We start from the raw sequence: 23,739 nt of genomic DNA, 5'->3' as shown, positions 1-23,739 counted from the left end.
AGGATAGAGGCGAGAGACGAGGGGGAGACTGCAATGAAAAGGGGCTAGCGTTTGGGAGAGAGGTGCTAAGCCTAAGCAGTCAATGGGACCCTTCCTCCTCCAATCGGAGAGAATGCCTCTACATCGCTGTGATAATGGGATGCGATGGATTTGTGAATGGAGGTAATAAAGAAAGAAACGGCTCACTAGTCCCTCGCTGGCACCTTCCTTTTTTGTCTCGTGTCCCTTTGGCTCTTCTCCTTTCTTCCAGAAATGGAAATGAGAGGGTCAGAGACCTCCGACCAACCCACCACTGTGCTTGACAACCGGCGTTTCACAGCTTCCACGGGTCCCACTTCCTTATTTGCACAGATCCTCAGTTAATAGGGAAGACCACCTCTTGATGCTTTATGGCCAACCCCCCACCAGCAAAACCAGTAGAGCCGCTTCGAGACCTCCGGCTTTGGTCCTGTTAACATACAGATTTATATTCTGCCGAGTGGAGCCTTTCACTCTCTTTTTCCCTTCCTCTCTCCCACCACTCCCCCATTTCTTGCTCTCCCCCCCCCCCCCCTTTCTCGCTCAGTCTCCCTCTCTCCTCTTTAGTAGTCAGGATCCATCCCACTGCTGAATGGCTGCTTTGCTTGTGTCTGTGCTCAGTCTCTCAATCTGGACACCGCCTTCACCGTGTTAATATTCTCTAATCTGCTGCTGCAGCCTCTGCCGTCTTGTTTGCCCGCATACAAGAAATGCTACAGGTTGCATGTTTATTGCGTCGGCATAAGGGAGTTCCAGAAATGAAATGTCCATATTTTAACCATTTCATTACAATTAAAGGAGAGGAAATATATTACCAAACCAGCTATTTAGAGGATTTCTTAATTATCATATATCATTGATACATCATCTGATATTGGATCTTTCTTTTTTTGTCTTTTCTTGTTACTGCAAAGGTTAAAAAAAAAAAATGTTGTGATGATCCAAGTGAACACAACAGTCCTGGTTTGGTTCGCTGTGTGAGAGTTTCAGGCTTGACCATTAATGGAGTTGGGGATTTTATTGGGGTTAAAAGTTCACCGCACCATTCGGAGAAACCTTTTCCTTTCTCCCAAGACCAAACAAGATTATCACTCATTGGCTACCCCGGGGACATCTTATTATCATAACAATAGGTGAACTGATATGACCACAGCCCTTGAGGATTGAATCAATATTCTGTCCTTGTAACCAAGCGCAGAGACCATAGCAACCATTATCCACAACACCACAGAGGTTTGCAATTGACGAAACTATGAAGAAACATTTCATCCATAAATATTTCAGAAATGTCAACCATACAATGTTAACATTGTCTCAGTCAAATTGCGATTCGGAGAAACAATACGATGCTTTTAGTGATTGTGACTATTGTGGTTTTGAATTCACCTATAACAGTTGTCTTTTACCTGACAGGGAATGCAGGGTTGGAACAGGTCTAACTAGAACAATGTCTGAGGTCTTGCAATTTCAAAACTAAAAGATGACAGTCAAAGATAAACAAGTCATTATAGTCACTCCAATGACCCATAACATCATGACACCATGAATTTATCTAGAACTACAATGTCTTTGACTCGATTGAGATGTTTGACTCAAGGCTGGCTACTCCCCTTCTATACTTTAATATTCAGAATATTCTGCTGCTCTCCATTGTATTCACAGTAAAGACTGATAATGTTTAACATGCTAAAAAAAACCACATCACAACAGTGATGAATGATGCGGTGCCCATTTAACATACGAGACGTTCCCTGGGTTTTAATGTCTTCAATCATAAACAGTGCCACATAAGTCAATGTGGTTGACGGCTGTTGTAAATAATATGTGCACCGTGAGTCAATGTTGTTGATTGTAGTTGAGAATAACACATACAATGTACTGTAATGAGCATCAGGGAGCAGTAGAAGATGTAAGCTGTCGAGGTAAAACCAAGCTGGCTTTATTGTTTGCTGAAAAACACAAGGTAAGCAAGCTAACAGCAGCAATCATGCCTCATCTCCGGGGACACGACGGGTTTGTGCAGCGTGGTGGATGTGCAGAGCATTGACTCTTGTGTCCAGGATATTAAGTGTCGCATGAGAACTGAGGTCAATTATTCAAATGACAAAAACACGAAACACTGACGTGTAATCCTGTGACTACAGTGGTGACATGACATAGGCCTACATGATATCCAATTAACCTTACAATGATTAGGATGTTGATAAACCGCTGAATTGCCTTCGGTGAAACAAAGATTTATTCACATCTTGATAAATTAAAATTATTTTTGCCACCACTGTTTAAATCTGCATTTCACATTCAATTTCCATACACATAAATAGAAGGCAACTGTTCATGCAGCATTTATTTGCATTTTCTTCATATTTGGGTAACATTGTCCTGTGAAAAAGATAAGGAAAGTTAAATTCCAAATTCACATTGGCTGGCATGTCTGTTGTGGCAGATTGCAGGATGAAAGTGGTCGACTTTTCAACAGTAATTGGCTTTCAAGTGGATGGTAGAATGCACAGCGTAATGCAGGGAATATTAATAAGGAGAGGGAAATTTGAGACGCTGCTAAGCACTGCACTCTGTTATTTGGTGGCCTTTGAATTCGATTTTTGACTGGAAGCTAATGTTCAGAACAAATTCCCACTCTAACACACATATGGCTTTTAGATTAGTCTGTTCCTTCTTACTTCTTCCATGACTCAGGGGGGCCGGCTGTACCGAGTCGTGGATATGTTTGTACAAGCATATACAAGCATGTTTTGTTGAATAACTATCTAAGTTGATACAATTTCTGATAATTCAGCTGAGACTAGAGTGACAAAATTCTGCTTGCTGAATTATAATTTACAGTAAGGTTTAAAACATGTGCCTATACTAATACAGCTTTCAATATAAATGTGGGTCTAATTATGATCAGGAGGGTTTTTTTGCTAAATGTGTTGTTTATTAAGCCCCAAAACTATTATGACACTCAACAGAAAAATGTTTAGTTAAGCCAGAATTTACAAAAACTGATAAAAGGTTAATGTAGGTTAGATACTGTCCGTAATATCTGCTGTCAAAGGCTATGGCAAATGCTAAATAGAAGTTTAACCTGATTTGACAAGTGGTTAGAATCAAGTGAAAACATGAGAGCCTTATTGTTGCCACTGTCTGCATGTGATTCTTAATGATCTTGGATATCATGTATAGCTTAAGCAATTTTGAGGCCCAAGTTATGCAGATTTGGCGAGCGCCACACAGGAAAGATTACCCTGTTCAGGAGCTGAACCCGGCAGTAAAGTGGCTGACATTTAAGAGCGCATACATCATGAAGTTAAAGGAGCAGCAGACGCAGAACCGAAGAGAGCAGTGCTAAGACGAAGGAGCAAGAACACAACTGGGACAAAAAAATAAATCTGATTTCAAGTGTGAACCTGAGGACCTGTCTCCGTCTTGAGCACCTTTCCCTCTTTCCCTCACACCACTGCATGTCATTAACTTTGCTCTCTGTCCTCTGACTCCAGAGCTACAGGAACCAGATCCCACTACCACTCAACATTTTTATACACACACAATTATGATTAGCCAATTATTTATCATTATAATATTAGGTAGTATTACCTTGTACCCTACAAAGCACTTTGTAATCTGAATTTTGAAAACATGCTCTATAAAGAAAGATTATTATTATAATTACAACAACCAGCCTGGCAGAGTTTAAATTGAACAGTCACACAACTGTTCCTGGTCTCTCTCTCTCTCTCGCTCTCCCACTTTTTTTCTCTTTTCAATCCAACCGGTGGAGGCAGATGGCCCCCCACCCTGAGTCTGCTTTAGTTGGAGGTTTCATCCTGTTAAAGGGGAGTTTTTCCTCTCCACCTTCTCTCCAAGTGTTTTCTCATTTTTGGGAAGAATCGTTGGGTGTGTCTCTCTCTCTAATATTGTAAGGTCTCAACCTTTCCCTGTAAAGTGCCTGGAGGTAATGTACGTTATGATTTGGCCATATACAAATAAAACTGAATTGAAAATGTATAACTATTCCAGCCTCTAAGCACTCTTGATTTCCTAAATACATCATTCAGCAGCAAGAAAAAATTATTGGAAGTGTTTGAGTGAAGGACGAAATGATTAATCTAAATAAGGCAATTGTAATTTTAAAATACTTTGGTAGTTGCTTATAAGCGTATATGTTCACAGACGCACAAAACTTTGTATACAAGCCCATGACAAAACTTGTGCATTTGGAGTAACCAGAGTAATCACTGCAGGTATCAAGCAAAGCTTTGCTCTATTAAGCAAAATGAAAAATACAACAAACACCTCATAGCCTTAAGCAATATGTCAATATGAAAGGCTGCGATAAACATAACAGCCAACATTTTTCTTTTTCTGTGGCTGTCAGACAGACAGTGAGGTAGCAGATACACTCACCTTTCCCCCCCCCCCATCTCTTCACAGATGAAACTGCCAAACAGCAGAAATCTGCCAGACAACAGAGAAGAAGATGGCCTTCACAATACACTCGACCAATGGCTGCTATTCACCGCGTGTGGCAGTCGCTGCAAAATGACCTTGCATAAATGTTGTCTGAGATTAGGGCTTATTCATTTATAATGTATTGCTCAATATCTGCTGTGCACTCATAGAGAACAAAATTGAGAGGGAAAGAAAAAGTCCCAAGACCCTGAACAAAGAAATGGAAATGTACTACAAGGAGATTTGGCACCAATTACAAATGGTAAGCACTGTTACCATTGATTAACACAAACCCACCCATTTCTCATCAAGGTGCATAGGAGAAGGTCTCCTTACGGTGTTCCAGCCCAAGTTTGTGAAGTAAAACCTGAAGAGGAATAATTTGGATGTGTTTATTCTCTGCTCTCTATTAATAATGTTACATTGCTTTGGCAAAAATACGGTTTGTATTTCTGATCTTTTTTTGTGTACTAGAAACTAGACGACTAGAAATGTCTCTCTTCATAAACTAATTTTAGCAGCTTCCTTGCCATTTTAAACCAAAATACATTTTCATGATGGAGCTGTTATTGCAAAGCTCCACTGCTAAGAGCTCACTGCTGTCAATCTACGTCACACTCTACAACATTAACAGCCTGTTCAATAGAGTGATGCTGCAGCAACTTTCTCACATGCACTGCTCGCCCATCATAACAGTATTTTATGGATGAATCTTTAAAATTGAGAAGAGCCTCGGTGGCATGTTTTTTTCGAGCAAATACAACTGTGCCAATGTCTATCTGAAAATCTGAAGAAAAAAATTCAGTAACAGTGAGATATAGAGAATAAAAAGCAAAGCCTTTGCATTAAGAGAATGTGTGGTCAAAACAGGCTAGCATGTTTCCAAATCAAATAAATCAATCAATATTTGGGAAAAATTGGGTTTGCAGCAGTGGGATTGCTATTGCTATTACACAAAAAAACAATCACACAATGAGGGTCTATTTATATGTTAGATGGGGAAAAAATATAATACAGGCCTGGAGCAGGAACATGTTTATCCCAATTATCAGCATGAAAATCTTCAATTTGTCAGGATGTTCCATAAACAAATAAAAGAGTCCAAGGTCAAACACAGGCTTAGAGATGTGAAATGAAACAATGAAACACACTGCTACTTAATAAACAAATACCCCCCTGACCACAATCAGACACCGTACAACACTTACTACAACGGAAATACATGCAGGCAGGTGAACCCTGGCTAAACCTATTTTCAGCTCATCTTTAAGTTGAGCTGTAAATTGTAAAAATTTATGAAATCGTTTTTTTCTGTGTTGAGAATATATAAATATTTTCCCCAGGGGTTCTAAAACCCCAGTAGTGAGCAGCAAAATCTTAAATACAACTGTCCAACAGGAGTGAGTTTAGACACAAAATAGTCCATACACCAATTACACACAATTTTTGGATTAAAATAACAGGGTACATAACACAGTGATGTTCTACATAAGAAAGCTTCAAGGCCAGACATTAATATTGCAATATTCCCGAACACATCTGCATTCTTTTGTCTGACTGCTCCACACTAAGTCAGACTAAATGAACCTAGGGCCTTTGAGGCTGGGATTCTGGAGCAAGTGCATGTTTTAATTCAGCCGCCAAACTCCATAACATACATTTTTAATGAGTATAGCCTCAGTGTACAGAAATCAATCTAAAACAAGACAGCACGGGATTAAATCTCACCTAAACAATGAATGTGACTACTGTTGCTCACAAGCGTTTTCTGGTAAGTGTTAGGATATTTAAAAGTAACACCATAAGACTAACATATGTTTTGACCTACAAGCAACATAGAAGTGGCCGGTGGATATTAATGCAGCCTTTAAAAACTGGTACCAGTGTGCCCCCCAGTGGGAAACATTATCATGTGCAATGGTGTAACCTCTTGAAGTGATCTCCATTTATAACATGACTTTTCATGGCATTTTGACATGTGACAGAAAGGAAAGCACAAGTTTTAATTAAAAAAATTTAATTAAAAAAAGGAATTCCATTTTGTTGCTTTAGTATTGGGTTCAAGGGTATTTTTTCTCTTTTCTAATTAAACAAATTTCAGATGGACACACGTCACACGATCAAGATACAGTAAAAAAAAAAAAAAATTGAAAATAAGGAACATGTTCAACTGTGTAGAAAAGTGACAAGCAAGAGACCAATGAGAAATGAAAAGCAAATATTGTAAGGCATCAGACAGAAATCATAAATACATTTTAAAAGGGTCCAGATGTTGTGCATGCTAGATCTGCCACACTTGAGCGGAGCACACACCCATCTTTAATGTACGGAAGAGTATTAGAGCACGGCACAAGAGAGAAAAAAATGAGGGGGGAGATTTTTCTTTATTATTAGTGAGGGGGGGGGGGAGATTTTTTTATTTATTCAACATGTCGAGAATAAAGTCGAAATGTTGTGATTAAAGTCGAAATAGCTGAACTGGAACCGTGTTGTGGTTCCAGTTCAGCTAGCTGTCACAGTTCAGCTAGCTGTCACACATCGACGTGAACTAACGTTAGCAACGCTACGCTAGCTTCGGTAACTGCACGCCTCTCAAAATTCACTAACGGTTGTTTGCAATTGAAGGTTATCGTGTGGCCAGGACACACTGTGTGGACGTCCACGTGCAAACGCCCGTTGTCACCGCGTCGTTTCTTGCCGATTCAGCTGCCTGTCAATAATGATATCGCAACTCTACAACTTGGTTAGCAGCGAGTGTTAGCTTAGCAAACTGGCTAGCAAAACATCAACATCCGGTTGTTTGGTGCGGCTGAAAAGTGCTTCCGGGTCACAACAAGTAGTATTTCAACTTTATTCTCGACAGTTCGACTTCATTCTCGAAGTAGTTGTTCAACTTTATTCACGACATATCGACTTTATTGTCGAAATGTAAAAAAAAAAAAAATACAAAAACCTTCCCCCTCATTTCTTTCCTTATGCCTGGTCCTAATACCACTGTTCCGTGTTGATGTTATATGAAACACTTTACTGTCCTTCACTGACAAATGTCAAAATGGTTGCTGTTGAAAAAAGCCAACGCAATAACTCACCACCAGCCACCCGGAGAAAAGAAACTCGCTCGGTTGCTGAGCGTTAATCCTGCTCGCGTTCATTTCGTTTAAATCTCCGGAGGTTTGTCCGCAAACACGAGGCAGGTGAATCGAATCAGTCACTGATTGGCGCGGCACCGTTAAACAGGCGCGTGTGAAGCGGGAAAGTGGAAGAGCCATTCCTCAACGAGCCTAGTTACAGTATCTCGACACGACCCACGCTAAATATTGGTAGGAGGCTTTGCTCGTTTGACAGTCCCCCCCCTCCCCCCCAAAATGACCAATGACCTATCCAAAAAGAAAGGGAAAGGTTCGAGTGAGAAAAAGGTGAAAAGAAAAGCCAAGCGGAGAGAGACGTACGCGATGTACATCTATAAGGTTCTGAAGCAGGTGGGTGGAGGACGCGCGTCGAGCTGCGGGGTCTTTACCCCCTCTCCGACAAGTTTAACTTTAGCTCTGTGTCTTCACAAGGTTCACCCGGACACGGGGATCTCCAGCAGGGCCATGAGCATCATGAACTCCTTCGTGAACGACCTGTTCGAGCGCATCGCCACGGAGGCGTCGCGCCTGGCCCAGTACAACAAGCGCGCCACCATCACCAGCAGGGAGGTGCAGACCGCCGTGAGGCTGCTGCTGCCCGGCGAGCTGGCGAAGCACGCCGTGTCCGAGGGCACCAAGGCCGTCACCAAGTACACGAGCTCCAAGTGAAGACCTCCCCCGCACGCACGCGCGCGCGCCTCAGTGCGCGAGCTGGTTGATTTCAATAAAGGTACAAACGCAGATTTTTTTTTTTTTTTTGTTCACTTTCAAACATTTCATTTCCCTCCATTTTAGAGCGGGAACAATGGGGGCAACGCCAGTGTTCGCCACTAGATGGAGTAATTGTACGTCCGTCATAAATACAGGAACATGAAACTCAAATTGCAGAAGATATTATGTTCATTAAGAGTCAATATATGATTCGTACAGAGTAAGTCAAGCAGCTGTAGATTCTTGAATTTCAGTGAAAAGCTTCCAGCTATAAATATTACGATGTGCAATCAGATAACGCTAGATTATTGTTAGTATTTGGTCAAATCAACTTCACATTGCTTAGATAATCCACATCCTACATTCATATTTCGTACCTGCATTTATTTTTCTCTGCACTATAATTAAATAATATCTAGCTCTGCTCTCTGACTGTCTGAACATTTAAATGGAATTTTTGTTAATCAATCCACTATTTTCACATGCTCAACAATGATTCTATTGTTCTTTTAAACTCAGCAGGTACTGGTCACACAAGTTGAAGTCGTCCAAAATATACCAAAGATGAAAATATGGCACCCACTTTTGTGTCGCCTTAAGTTGAGTGTGAGAGGCCGGACTCATTTTTATGTTTGCCTGTCTCACGTGTACATTATCTGCCAGTCCTTCAAATCCAAAAGCCAAGGCATCTGCACACACCAGCCCTGACAGGTGTGGATTCAAACAGGTGTGGTGTGATGTTGACGGGGTATTGATAACCAACCTGAGCTCGATCTCATGTTATCTCTTGAATGTAATCCTCCTGGTGTAATGATTCACAGACCCAGTGAAGAAAGAAATACTTAAATAATTGTTTAAGTAAAAGTCCAGATGCTATTTTTTTTTTTTTTTTTTTTTTTTTTTTTTTTTTTTATTTACAACCACGTGAGTTTTTGTCATGCTGAATGAATAGACTTAGCGGGATTTGGAAATGGAGTGATGGTTGTAAAACGACTGACAGTTCATGAAAGTTTTTTGGTTTTTTTATGCTTTTGAAAAAAAGAAGATGAAGCTCTAACCAAACATTTATCTAATGTAAAAGACAGTAACTGTGAGAGAGGTACTGCAGGTTGTTTGGTAAACTTATCATTAAATTTAAAAAAACACAGTGGACAGTTGTTTTTTTTAACTAATCTTTTCGACCTCTGATGCATTCAAACTCGACAAGATCCATTATTCAGTTAGCTTTGAAAATTGAAAGATTTATAAACTGTCGGGGGAAATGATTCAACATTGTCTCCTTGTTGTGGATCTTAATCAGGTTTTTAAAAGACGACATTGTCAACTGAATAGTTCTTGATTACAGGATAATGACACCAGCCCAATCTGCATAAAGAAACTGATAAAGGTCTCTCTAATGAGGACGGTGTTTACATCAGGTCTTGCATACAACCATTATGCTACAGCCTAATACGAGTATGTAAAGCCTTGATGTTGTAAAGCCTCATGATGAATAAACATCCTGCAAAACCAGGATCATCGTAACCATGCACTTGGATGCGACGGCGACCACTGACTGTTATTGTTGAGATACCAGTTTAGCTGTTTCCCAGTATTCCTGGTAATGATATGCAATCTACAGATGTTGTTATGAGGGTGATACAGTCCTGAATGGCAGTGACTTGATCTCGATTATCACAGCCATTTAGAGGTTTTGCATCCTGCCCGCTTCCCCATATCCCCTCTCATGCCCATGCCTGTACTGGTAGTCATCGCTGTCTCCTTTTTCGGCAGGCTGCTATGAACATATTATGGATGGGTGCATTAGTGAGTGATGCAGAACCCGGACTGGCTTGCCTTGTTTTCGTGTGAGAGTGCATCATTAGAAAATGTTCCACTTGGCAGGGAAGCGCGTATTAACTGCAACCGCAATGAAATGAGGTTGTGATAGATGGTTTAAGTTATACAAGACTATTAGGTTGAAATATGAACCTCTCAATTGTCATGATGAAACAGAGGGCTATTTGCGTGGTGATCAGTGCATTGAGAGTCAATTGAAATCTGCAAAGACCGATACAATACATTATAGGTGGCGGGCTCAGAGCTGAAATAGCACAGAAAAAGTAATCACGCTTCCGCAGAATAGTTTGGAGCTACTGTTCAATTCAGGGCTCTATAAATTCATTTAGGTTCTCCACCGAGCGTCGAGCATTGTGATGAGACCTGAGGAAGATTTGCAAACACGCCGCCATTGTAAGCCCGTCGCAATACGTACATGGAAATAAAGCGGTGTTGATTGGCTATCAGAGGCACTTTAATGGCATCGAAGACTCAAAGCAGACTGCGCGTGTCTACCTTAATGCGTCTGTGTGGACCAAACAGTCGGTATGATATTAAGAAGATTTGAATAAGCCCAGACGATTAGACAAATGCATAAAAGGCAAGCCACCATCTTCTCTTTAGAAAATGTCACCAGCCAATTAAGCCTGTTGATTATTTCTAATCATGTTTCCATGGTGACATCCTAGTTATTCAACCACCAGCAGAGAAACTTTTGACCCCATTTCTATTCAACGCCCTATACGGGAGCTGAAGAGTGTAAATTGCGTGTTAATTGCTCTCTTCCCAGTGCAAAATTGCCATTATGTCAGACAAAATCTCGCTCCCTCTGATTGGAATAATATTGAATAACACGTAAATCATTAAAATATGAAACACCTGATGGATAATTGAGAGATCTGCTGCCATGGCGCTGCTCTCTCTCTCTAAACTTGGACTTTTTCTTTTGGTTGCTCTGACTCAGTCTTAAACTAACAGTAGATCCAATTGCAAACCCATTAGCATTTAATATTACTGTAATTACTGTGTACATTTCATTATGTTCTCAGTATATTAAACGACTGCTCAGTGTGGAGGGAGGGCTATAGTTTAATCTCTTTCTGTATTACTGTGTGCCACAGTACTCAAAACAGCATTAAGAGGCACATAATCAGAGGGAACTAATTGCCTATGATTGCATAAATGAAGTGCCTCACTCTCATCAGGGCTGTTGCTGATGTCCAGCCTCTTACTGCCTTGGGAGAGGGAGGCAGTTGGCCACAGTGCAGAAAACCTCGGAGAGACAGCTACTGGTGGGTAATGTGAGGAAACCAAGATTTAATATGTCCACGGGGAGCTGCGAGGGCATGGGGCTGTTACTACTGCTGATGTTTTTTTGTTGTCATCAGAGTTGCCTCCGCTTCACAGAGAGGGAAAAAAAGGAAAAAGAAGGAGAAACATGAATGCCCACCATTTGAGAAATGAATTTATCGAAGTCGCTGTCTTTTTCCCCATTAGTAAGTGTTTAGTTCAGCGTTTTAAATAATTGCGTTACCAGGAATGATATTTAAAATACATTTGGGAGTCAATGAGGCGGGAAAGTGCCTACATGTTCTGCTGATGACACCCAGGCCATTTGGAAGACATCAAAGTAGAGAGGAGGTAGCCCAGATGCATATTATAAACTCATTATGTATATCATTTAAAAGGATGTACTCCAGCCGCAAAAACAATATTCCTAGTCTCTCTCTGGTAATGTGTGTTTTCAAAGTTGAAACTCTTACTCGCATTCAGTTTAATGTGGCATCTATTACCAAACTGTAACATAAAATAAATGGCCTTGATTTCCATACCAGAACAGTCATTAAGGTATAGATGAGAGGCAGCTACATGCTTCTGTGTTTTCAAATGAGAAAGGAGGCAAAACCTCTGCAAGTATCATGTACTTCTCCACCTGTGGTGTGGTGCAGACTGTTTCATGCAGAGTTTGCATGTATCATGATGGTCTCAAACAGACCCTAACATGTGTTTTATTACTTTGTGTGTTAAATACAGCTGACTTTAAAAGACGACAATATCAAAGCAAGTTAATCACTCCTCCAAAACGTCACTGGTAAATTCTGAGTTACCTTATATCTATGGAAACCTAACCTTTGGATCGGTTTTACTGCTAAATGGTGGTCCATCAGTCAAAAGAGATGTTTGTCAAATGCCTATAGGAAGTAGGCTTAACAGGCTTAATTATGCGCTGTCCCTCCACCATCAGAACACTACAAGTGGCGCAGAGTGACACAGCGGTTGCCAGTCATTCAGCCTAATGCTCTAATGCAGGGAGCCATGTGGATACATAAAATCCATTAAGGCTCTTGAAGGGAAAAAACATAATACTGAGCAGAAAATGAAATCTTACAAACACACAGAGGCTCACAAATAGGACATTTTTATTTGTTCTTCCTCAAAGAAGAAGTCAACTATTTTACTTTGGTTTTTTTGTTTAACAATGAAAGCCCTGCTGGGAAGTGTTAAGGTTTTGAATGCAATTACTTGACCCTTTTATATGGACTATTTTTGCTCAGTACGTTTAGTGTAGGAGAGATCCAATAAATACATCAGGAATAAGCACAACTTGAAACTCCTCACATTCTGCCAATTAAAGTTTTGTCCAATACAATTTTGTGTAATTTAGAGTTTATTCAACTCATTTGAGGCTTGCAGCCCGACAGAGACACTTCACGGCTGTAACGTTGCTGGAGGCAAACACAGGAGGCTCAAGTGACTGCACGTGAGACATAAAAATAGAATGACTTGTCACACTGCAGGGAGGGTCTCATACCGAAAAATCAAAACAACCCTGGGAACAACCGGCAGGACATTAGCCAGAGAGAGTGAAACAGAGACAGGGAGACAGGCCTATTCAGAAGGTCTCCCGCAATTTATCATACACGCCACTCGTCTCTACTTTAGGCTAAACCGTGCAGCATGTCGCGAGGCAGCTTTGTCTTCACACCCACTGCCCTGCGTGCTCTTGAACTTGAAGAGGACATGCTAGAGCGATACAAGTACAAGAGGCAGATGGCGTACAATCAGCTCAATAGCTATATGTTGAAGAAGGAGGCCAGGGACAGGGAAGTGCTGAAGTCCAGCACTGCTCGCCCTCCAGCAATGTGCCAAGATGTGGTTGTTCAGAACGCTCTGTATACAGGAGACTTGGAGGCTATGCAGCAACTCTTTCCTAGAGGCTCCACAGCAAACTTCATCGTTGAGCCACAGGGAGGGGACATGCACTGGGTCGCCAGAGGGGAAGGTAGGAGGAAACATCTGTCTTCATTGGGAATTAATTAAGTCATTAATTCACATGATGTGGCACAGCATAGCGCGTAGATTTATTGTATTTCCTGGTGATCCAAAATTCTGAATTTTAGAAGTACTTCTCATTTTAACAGTAATTAAAGTTGATTTCTGTTTTGTCGATAGAGTAAACCAAAGCTTTAATATAATTTGCAATATGCAGCTACAGGCCACATGGAACTGGTGCAGCTCACCCTCAGGCAGAATTTAAAGATACAGTGATGCAATATTTGTAGAAATAGAACACGGGGCAATATTTATAGAACCATCAACTGTCAGACCTGAAGTCATCTGTGTAGCAGATAGGGTGTATGCAATAGGGTTTTTTCTTTTTTGAGAAAGACTATCCCTTTGAGTAAGTCAAAATTCTGGATGGCTAAATAACATAAAATGGGATTTTGCAATACTGGATTTTACTTTCATATTTGTTCAAGTACCTTGAATTCAAAATTCAAGTCAATTGTCTCCTGACTTCAGTGGATTAGCCGAATCACTGAGCAGGTGATGTGTAATGCACCAGTCATTGGCTCCCATGCCGTTGCACTGGTGAGGGTCAGTGGGTCAAATTTAATATCAAATATCAAACTCCTGAAATAGCCCATGTCTGCACAAACAACCTACGCCAGTGCTTATTTACTTCTGGAGAAAACACACTTGCAAACACGTTCGCTCCAGTATGACCTACCGCAGCGACGTGATCGCCACAGCCAAGGCCACAGGTTGTGTCCTGCAGTACTGGAACTCTCTGCTTGTTGGCGACGAGTTAACGATTCTGAGCATTGTGGACGATAACAAGTTTGGCTACCTTACTGATGCCGTTTTTGAAACCAGCAACATTGAGGAATGGAAGAACTTCAGATTTAACTACAGAGGCCTGAGTAGGTTTCCCAGTGCTTTGATTGGAGGCATATTACCAGAAATACTTATTTTGTTGAAATGTTATGATTGTAATATGATTAGCAGAACCAGTACTCCTGCAATAGTTATATCTGACATGTCTGCTTATTTACAGTGATCCTAAGGCTTGAAGTAACTCCTTTGTCCTCCTTCCTGGCAGGATTATGGTCACTGACTTACGAGCAGGAACTGACCACACCGCTTCACATCACAGCTGGTCGAGGTTTCGCAGACTGCCTGAAACTCCTGCTGCAACGCGGGGCCAACGTAGACCTGGCACCAGGTGGCACGACTGCCCTCCACGAGTCCTGCGCAAACTGCCAGCCAGAGTGTACCAAGCTGCTGCTGAGCCACGGCGCCAACGCCAATGGCGTCTCCGAAGATGGCCTCATGCCTCTGCACGTTTGCACAAGCCCAGAATCTCTTGAGTGAGTAGGGGGTCAAACAAGAAAGTGTAGACCAGGGATTCATTGATTTATCTGTTCATTGATTCATCTATTCAACGATTCGATTTATGGAAAGACAGATAGCAATACACATTTGTACATGTTATCACAATGAACAACTATAGCAACCAGCTACAACAGGATACCTCTCAGCAACAGTAGACTTTTTACTTAAAGCATTTGGAACACAACAGGAGATGGTGAAGGGGTACTTTGGGTCATCTGATATTTCTGTCAGACATTTCTGTCAGGGTATGCCACTGATCTAATATAAATGTTGGAATGCAACTTGTGCTCTATTGCAACACAAGATTCTATATTTCTGTCTGCAGATGTGCCAAATATCTCCTTCAGTACGGTGCGGCGATCAACGGTCGCACTTTTGATGAAGATAACACTCCCTTACATTTGGCGGCCAGGAACGGCCTCCCTGACCACTCTGAGCTCTACCTACGCTACGGAGCGGCTGTGGACAAACCCAACAAAGAGGGTCTCACGCCCCTGAACGCGGCATGCTCTCAGCCCCAGGAGGTGCAGAAGCTCCAGCGTTACTTCAAGGTGTGCCAGCTGCTGATGGCAGCCGGGGCTGACGTCCACACCATGGACCAGGACAAACACAATCCTTTGCACATGGCCTGCAAGAATGCAAATCCAGACATAGTGGATCTGCTCCTGGCTAACGGGGCCTGTGTCAACGACATGGACTACGGCGGCGAGGCTCCCATGCACAACATCCTGAAGGTGGTCAGCTACAAGGTTTCCCATCACCCCGAGAGGATCGTTCGTGCTCTGCTCAACCACGGTTCTATCCGGGTGTGGCCTGGAGCTCTGCCCCTGGTAGGAAAAAAATAAAAAAATAAATACATGTTATCAAAAAGTACTGGAGGAGAAAATGTGTGCACGTGCATGTAATGTGGGCTAATGAGTTCCAGACTGGGTTGTAGTACATCGTATTTACAGTATGAACCAACTGTTCATCAAGGTGGCACATTTTGCATAATTAGTGAGTGCTGCACATGTAACACCTTGAGTGCAAAGTCTTGAAACACTAAGCTGTTCCTTGCAATAATCCAGACTTCTTCACACTCAAATCTCCCATTTCATGACACAACATGAAGTGTTGCACTCTCTGCGGGAAACAGACTACAACTATCACTGAACCCACGTGCATGAGACAAAATGCATGGTTCCTAATTAGGCAAGTGTTAATAGGAGATTAATTAGCACTAATTGCATAATTTCCAGTTAAACCCCTGGAGGGAAGACCAATCTGTTCATCTCACAAGTGTTTAATTACTTTATTTCTTCAGTTCTATGGAGTCACGAGCTCTTTCAAGAACTTAAATGATAGTTATATTGCTCGTATTGCTTTGCTCATGTGTCGCGGTGTTTCTTTCAGGTTCTGAAGTACTGCTCTGAATCTCCACGCACCATCGAGGTTCTTCTGAACGCCTACAGTCGCCTCAAGGTCACAGACACCTGGGTGGAGTCCGTCTCCACAGAGGTGTTCAAGGCAAGCATGTTAAAAATGGTTCATTGATAGATGGTAGAGTTTAACCTGTGTGGTTTTGGATTCCTTTCTGTTAATGTTATCTTCTTCTTCATCTGCTTTCGTTCATTCATGTTTTATTCCTATGCACAAAAATTCTTTGGGCACAGAATCTGACAAAGACAACTCCAATTAAATCATTGCTGATTCCATTGTTTTTGATAGTTTAACAGCTCATAAATTTCAGGCGGCCCACTTGGTGGCAGAAGAAAGTTTGAAATTCATTAGGTCTTTAAATAACAAATTAATTTCCCAAAACATTGTCGTCATTATAATTTACTGTATGAATAAACCAGATGGGTTTTTTTTGTGGGTTTTTTACGTGCAGTACGTGGAAGTGGACAAAACTTGATATGTGATATTCACAAAGGGCTTATATTGTTGAATGTGTATTTTATTATGAGGCCTACAACATATTTGTTTTAAAAAAAAATACAGTTTGGTTTACTGTTGACAAATACTGTCTGTGTTTTGCTAAAGGAACTCATGTTAATTTCTGCTTCTTCCCAATCAGGAGCACAAGGAGTTCTACGAGTCGGTCTTCTCCTTGGCGCTGACTCCTCGCTCCCTGCAGCACTTGGCTCGCTGCAGACTCAGGATCCTCCTGGAGGGCCGAGTGCACAAGGTGGTCCCCAAACTGCACCTTCCCACCTTCATCCAGAACTACCTGCTCCTGGAGTACAGAGGCTATGTCCACTGAAAAGTGTTGTGCAGCCTTTTGGTGTGAGACTGTTGCAGCATGAATCAATACTCTATTATTATTATTATTTTGCCACTAAAGCTTTCAGGAGGAAGAAGCTGCTTTTTCCTCTCACTTTTCTTCCAGATCAATCTTTAAGCACAGCTACGTGGTTCATTTTATACCACAAGAGGGAGCTCTAGCCCTGAGTTGACAAAGTCCTGTATACTATAGCAAGTATGCAACTGTGTTTTATATTTTATTAACTGCGTGATCACATTGTTGTTGTTGTTTTTTTACTTTTGCACTTCATAGTAAAGAGGCGAACATGCTTGTATTTTTATAAATGATAATTCATATTAATTAATTTAGTTTAATCTTAATTTCCAGAGTAATGATGCGTTTAACATAGTTGACTAACATCAAATATTTGCATAAATAATTAATATTTGCACCAATATGATTGTGATAAGGTGTTTTCTATCAAAATTGGGCCAACAAAATACAATAAAATGTTCCAAAATGGCCAAATAATCTAGTCAATTTTTTTTTAATTCTTATTCTCATACTATATTTTCTCTCTATCGTCTCTTATGCTTCTGCTTGTCAGGTGCTTCATGTTTACTGGTTGTTCTTCATCAATGTACGTTTTTATGGAGAAAAAAAAATCATGATACGAAATTTATTTAAAAAAAACAATCCATTGTATTAAAGCAATATTTAAGTTTATAAAAGTGACATCAAGTTTTAAATTATAAGTTAAATTGCAGAAGCTCTCGATCATGTTAAATAATTACGTTTTGGACGGATTGTGATGTGCTTTTATGAAATGGCAGATAATCTTATATTTGATCATTGGATTAAAAAGAAAAAAGACAGTTAGCCTACACCCTTCTAATTTCTCTCTTAGTGCTTTGCAAAAGCAAATTAATTGTGGATGATGATATGTGTATATGGTTTATGATTTACATTATAAAGAAAATTGAGTTAAAAATGTAAACACTTCATGTTTTTTCTTATTAGATTAATCATACTGTTTAAAAATCCACGTGTGTGTGTTTGTTATATCCATATAATGAATCCTCTTTTAATGTTCATTTCATTTGGCCTTCAAAAAAATCGGACTAAAATTCCTGAAAGAACACAATCGAACAGATGAGCAGTGTAACATCAGAGTTCCTCTGGAGGAGGAGGTGGAGGAGGAGGAGGAGGCAGAGAGGAGCTCGGCAGAATGGTCTCAATAGATCAAAGAGAGGTGCTGCTGAAGTCACCCGCAATTATGAGAATTAGCCTGGTCCTCCACTGCTCATCAGAGCCGGCGGAGATATGTTTGTGTCCTCGCGCAATCAGACGACCGGCTGGAGAGCCCGGGCCGCCAGGACTCAATAGGGCTAATCATCATCAGCTCCTATTGCCAGTTAAAAGGTGAAATGATCTGCGATTAAAGCACATCGTAAAGAAAAGAGAAAAGCGACCACCCCTCCTCTCTCCACTTGCATTTTTGATCAGGGATGAATTATTATACCCCCAAAGCGCATGGGAAAAGTGTGTTATGTCATTGAATTACCTTTTTTTTGTTTGATTGATGGGTGATTGGTGAGATGTGCTAAAATGTGTGGCTCACAGCTTCTTCTTCTTTTAATCCCCCGAGTTGGAACAAAGTGGAACTCCACACACATTTGACTTTGGCCCCGGTGCGTCCGTGTCCACGCTGCAGTTGACCTCGCATGAACGCCTTTTATCTGAATCTAATTCCAGGCAGAGTGTCTCTCTCCGGGGAACAATTGTTGCAGCACTTCTCTCCCTTTTCCCCCCCTCCTCTGAGGCCAAACGCATTGTTTTTAAGCCGCGGAGAATGGGCCAGGGAGCAGAAACATCTGCCTCTCCACCCCCCCCCCCCCCCCCCTTCCTGACTCTGATGCCCATCGGCCCCAATATTCCAACAAAAGCCACCGTTGTTTTACGCCGTCCCTTGAATCCAGAGTAATTACTTATCATCAATCAAAATTAATAATAGCTGATTGGGTTGGTGTGGTCAACGATTATGGAAGGGGAAGGGCTGGAACAGTCTCTCACACCGTTTTGCAGTCAATGGCGAACCTGGCAAAAGGGGAGGAGGGCCGAGGGGCGGTTGGGGGGGGGGGGGGGGGGGGTGCGACCCGTCCATTTGGTCTCCACTGGGAAACTACCGCCTCTCAAGACGGCCAAAAAGTCAGAGGCTGAATAAGGAAATGAAGCGTAATTTGAGGAAGATGGATGAGCCCCCAGGGAAACACCCCCTTTTCATCCCTCTTGTATTGCAGATTATAACCAATGCGCTCTCGCCCCTCTCTCACTGCGCGCGCGCACACACACACACACACACAGGCGCGCGAGCGCGCGCAGAGCACCGGAGAGGGGCGGAGGTGGGCGCTGCAGAGAGGGGAGAGGTGGATAGACAGAGGGAGCGTGTGTTTATGTCTCAGTGTGTGACAAATAAGAGGGAAAAGGTAGCGGCGTGGGGCACACAACAGAGCGCCCCACTGACCGACGCATATAGAGCGCAGAGATCCGGAGAAGCGGTCCACTTCCCGGGGATGACAACACGCCAGAGGATCTATACTTTCAATCCACTCACCGTCTGTGTAGACTGAAAGTTTTTTTGTTTTTGTTTTGTTTTCTTTTTTTTCTTTTTTTCTTTTGCGCGTCGCAGAGCGAAGGGGACACCGACTCGCAGGTTTCCACCAGAAATTCAAGTGTTCACCTGCGAGAAAATGCAGAGACCCGGCGGCCAAGGGACGGCGTTCTCAATCGACTCCCTGATCGGGACCCCGCAGCCCAGACCGGGACACCTGCTCTACACGGGCTACCCCATGTTCATGCCCTACAGACCTCTGGTTATTCCGCAGGCTTTATCCCACTCGCCTCTGTCGTCGGGCATCCCTCCCCTTGCGCCTTTGGCTTCCTTCGCGGGGCGGCTCACCAACACGTTCTGTGCCAGCCTGGGCCAGGGGGTGCCCTCCATGGTCGCGCTCACCACGACGATGCCGAGTTTCTCGGATCCGCCGGACAGTTTCTACCCGCCGCAGGAGCTCCCGGGTCCCCGGTTAAGCGCCGCCGACCCCGGGGCAAGGAGGCAGGAGAGTCCGCACTCCGATGAGCCGCACAGCCGGGACAAGGGCTCCGAGCTGCTCAGCTTCTCGGAAACGTATCAAACGATATCAGGTACAGTAGACACTCGGCCTCGTGACACATTGGCCACGTTTCATCCTCGTGTGCACAAGTTAGAACTGTGCGTCTCACGTGCGTCAAAGTGGAGGTCGACGGTCCATGTCGAGAGTCTTCGGTCTGTGACGAGCTGTTGAATCAGGGAGGATGATGCAAAGGAAACTCACCTTACACCAGTTGCACTTGACGGAAATGGCAGAAATATTAATACGACAGGCAGCCAACTTTTCCTGCAACCTGCGGCTGCAACCTGATGGAAGTCGTGAGATGAGACTATACTGTTCCGACAGGAACAATGATTAAAGCATATGTGTAGGGGCTATTTTCTAACTGTCGAATCTTTGGCCATATTTCAAATGATGTGGAGAGACCCCTTTTAAAAAAACTAGTTTAGTTGAGGTGCACTCGAAGTTGCCATAAACAGTGAAAACTTAGAGAAGACAACTGTAATGGTCCACTATGAGTCCAGCTACTGCTCTAATAAATACCACTGTAAGGATTTATTTTCAGAGACATTCTGTACCAGTCAGAACGCAATGCTCGATGTCTACGGGGAAATGCGTAATGGTGCTTTTGGCGCATGGATCAAAGTCTCACATGTGAATTTCTCTCTCCTTCCCCTCCTCCTCCACGTCTGTAGGCGAGACCAAACTGTACAGCTCGGACGACGAGAAGCTGGACCTGAAATCCGCAGACACCGTCCTCAGCGACCGGGAGGACAGCTCGGCGGACAGCGAGAACGAGAGCTTCTCGGACGGCAACAACTGCGGCTCCCTGTCGCAGAAGAGCAAACTGAAGGGCGGCTCGCAGGAGGCGCTGGCGACCGGCGGCTCGGCGGCCAAGAGCCGGAGGAGACGGACAGCTTTCACCAGCGAGCAGCTGCTCGAGCTCGAGAAGGAGTTCCACTGCAAAAAGTACCTCTCCCTGACTGAGCGCTCGCAGATCGCGCACGCACTCAAGCTGAGCGAGGTGCAGGTGAAGATCTGGTTCCAGAACCGCAGGGCCAAGTGGAAACGGATCAAGGCCGGCAACGTCAACAACCGCTCGGGGGAACCGGTGCGTAATCCCAAGATCGTGGTGCCCATCCCCGTGCACGTCAACCGGTTTGCCGTGCGGAGTCAGCACCAACAGATAGAGCAAGGGACCAGGCCGTGAACTCGGACACATGGCACACATATTAATAATGAAGAAGGAAAGAAACCACCCACTTAAAATGGACTCTGTGTGTGCCGCTGATTTGTTGAACGCATGAAGCACAATGAGGAGGATTCGGTCTTTTTTTTTGATTTGGTTGTCCGAGTGGTGAGACAGACACCTGCTCGCAGGCGGATCAATCGTTTTGGCAATATGCTGTCATTTTTATTTATTGTCCTGTGAATATGTAAATATAAATGGGCACTATGAGATGAGACTGTAAAGATTTTTTTAAGTATTTATATGTAGGGCCAAAATGTTCTGTTGGTTATAAGTGCATGTCCTCATTTGGTGAAGCTATTTCTGGGGGTTTTTTTCTTTTCGTTTTGTGTTGAGTAAAATCTGTTGACCACATTTGCATGTAACTTAAAACGTTTTACATTTCGTTTTTGTTAACTGTAGGATCCACCTTTGACAGCTATATGTGGAGAAAAAAAAATAAGAAAAGATGTGAAAGGAGGTTATGACCAAACAAGGGACAACTGTAAAGTATATTGACCTAATAAATCGCTTTATACGAACGTTTGAATCCAGATTGAATCATTATTATTGAGAGGTTAGAAAAATAATGTTTTGAGTGTTTGTAGGTAAAACAAATATGTAGGAAATATTTTGTCCTGTTAAAATGAGAAATGTGGCCTACTGGAACATGTGACGACTACATTTGACCTATTTGAGGAGATGTCAGTATACTGCAATTAGACGACTATTAAAATGATCACATTTATTATTAAGACATTATTTTCTATATTTTTGGCAAGTTTCTATTATTTGAAACTTTTACTGAAAATTATATTCAATAAAAGGATTCATCTTTATTCAAAAAGCCTCAGTTTGGCAATTTTTAGTTCACTGATGTTTTTCAATAATGCAACATCAGGTTTAAAAAAATTCCCCCAACAGACACAAACATCAGACCTGAAAGGCAGAGTGGTCTCCAAAAAAAAAAAGAATGAAAAAAAAAAAGCAGCAGCAGTGATTGATTTCTCTTTAGGAAGCCATGTTGTCTCAAGTGGACTGATGGATCCTCATTAGACTGAGCACTTTCAACACACTGATGAACTTCTCCATCCGTCACAATGGAGGAGCAATCCGACAGCAGCTCCCTTTAATCTAATAGATTCAAAACATTATTTAACTACCTCCCCCTCAAAAAAAAAAAATTGGGACACTGCAGTAATTTAATTAGATATTTACAGAGGCTTAAAATGCTATTTTGAAACCTGCCGATGAAGATTAAAAATTGTTGTTTCTATGGTGTATCACATCGTATCACACAATGGATACAAGACCTTTCTTGAATAATGTGTAATTTTCTTAATAGCAGTCATTTCTAGAGAGATTTGATCTAATATTTACTCAGAAATATCAACACCCAGGGAATTGTAACAAAACAAAACTATATGTAATGATGAGTAATGAATATTGAAGGCCTCAATTGGAGAATATTTCATAAATGTTTTCAAATAAGACTTGTATTTGCGGCATATAAGTCATTCAAATTGGCTGCCTGGTAGAGGTACATGTAAATTTAAATCTATGTCTTATGGTATCTACACTACTCATCTGCAAGATAGATCATAAATAGATTAATTCCATGACCTTGTCACTCAGACCAAACGTGAAAACTGACATGGCAATGTCAAAATTACAGATCAGCAAATATTAAAACAATCTGTAACTTCAAAAGAGTCGGACCATATAGCTATCCTATCACAGGGAAATGAGAAGAGGGCTTTGTGTTTTTATGCAAACTTTCACATGCATGATTCTGGGTTTACACGTCTTTTCTCTGAACTATTTCCAGAAAAGTCTCATGTTGGAATGATTTAATTTCAAACGGGAGAGAGTGACTTGTTCACCTGTTTCCAAACTAGACCCCACATCTCAATCCGTGTTTAACCCACTGTGGCAGCACCTGTTGAATTTCCATGATGCAGTGAGATTTTATTGCTATTAATATTCTATTCAATTAACCATTTATCTCCTGAATTAGTGTTTTGCCAAAATATAGACGTTATGTGAGTGATGATGTAAAAAAAAATCTTCTTGAATACAACAGGAAACACACTCCTACATTCCATTTCCATCAAGCCTCTCATGGACAAAAATAATTTCATCTCCATTTGACCTTTAGAGCATAAACAGCCACCTCATGACCTGGGCACCCATGAGTAGTAAAGTTTATTTTACCGTCCAACTCATGCGTCAAGACTGTGACACTTGGACGGGGATTCGAGGAGCGAGGACCATGTGAGGGAGCAGTGGAAGTTATTTTATAATGGTTGAAGAGCTGACTAACACAGACGGTCA

At 42.1% G+C, this 23,739-nt stretch overlaps 3 protein-coding genes across 6 annotated transcripts; all 3 read left to right on the top strand.

Moving 5' to 3' along the window:
- The first annotated feature begins 7,242 nt into the window (after positions 1 to 7,242).
- On the top strand, positions 7,243 to 9,725 carry zgc:92591 (uncharacterized protein LOC436997 homolog). 3 transcript variants are annotated; one of them, XR_007030814.1, is made up of 3 exons: positions 7,243 to 7,949; positions 8,031 to 8,328; positions 8,832 to 9,725. XR_007030814.1 is itself a non-coding variant. In XM_047332282.1 (2 exons), exons 1-2 carry the CDS (start codon positions 7,836 to 7,838, stop codon positions 8,265 to 8,267), a joined length of 351 nt encoding a protein of 116 aa, XP_047188238.1. In that variant the 5' UTR covers positions 7,243 to 7,835; the 3' UTR covers positions 8,268 to 8,813. The 3 variants fall into 3 exon arrangements, 1 of the variants encoding a protein (XP_047188238.1); XR_007030813.1 differs by having other exon boundaries at positions 8,829 to 9,723; XM_047332282.1 differs by lacking the exon at positions 8,832 to 9,725 and having other exon boundaries at positions 8,031 to 8,813.
- Positions 9,726 to 12,871: 3,146 nt separating this feature from the next.
- Positions 12,872 to 18,025, top strand: asb10 (ankyrin repeat and SOCS box containing 10). 2 transcript variants are annotated; one of them, XM_035635376.2, is made up of 5 exons: positions 12,872 to 13,410; positions 14,512 to 14,779; positions 15,130 to 15,634; positions 16,197 to 16,310; positions 16,861 to 18,025. In XM_035635376.2, the coding sequence occupies exons 1-5, from the start codon at positions 13,086 to 13,088 to the stop codon at positions 17,044 to 17,046; spliced, it is 1,398 nt and encodes a 465-aa protein (XP_035491269.1). In that variant the 5' UTR covers positions 12,872 to 13,085; the 3' UTR covers positions 17,047 to 18,025. The 2 variants fall into 2 exon arrangements, with proteins under 2 accessions (XP_035491269.1, XP_035491270.1); XM_035635377.2 differs by lacking the exon at positions 12,872 to 13,410 and adding an exon at positions 14,036 to 14,332.
- Positions 18,026 to 19,213: 1,188 nt separating this feature from the next.
- On the top strand, positions 19,214 to 21,947 carry gbx1 (gastrulation brain homeobox 1). Its single transcript, XM_035635378.2, has 2 exons — positions 19,214 to 20,229; positions 20,873 to 21,947. The coding sequence occupies exons 1-2, from the start codon at positions 19,779 to 19,781 to the stop codon at positions 21,385 to 21,387; spliced, it is 966 nt and encodes a 321-aa protein (XP_035491271.1). The 5' UTR covers positions 19,214 to 19,778; the 3' UTR covers positions 21,388 to 21,947.
- The last annotated feature ends 1,792 nt before the right edge of the window (positions 21,948 to 23,739 follow it).

Source organism: Scophthalmus maximus, chromosome 5 (genome assembly GCF_022379125.1).
Source record: "Scophthalmus maximus strain ysfricsl-2021 chromosome 5, ASM2237912v1, whole genome shotgun sequence".
Taxonomy (NCBI): Eukaryota; Metazoa; Chordata; class Actinopteri; order Pleuronectiformes; family Scophthalmidae; genus Scophthalmus; species Scophthalmus maximus.
Note: the sequence above shows the minus strand (reverse complement) of the source record. Positions and strands in the feature narration are given on the sequence as shown.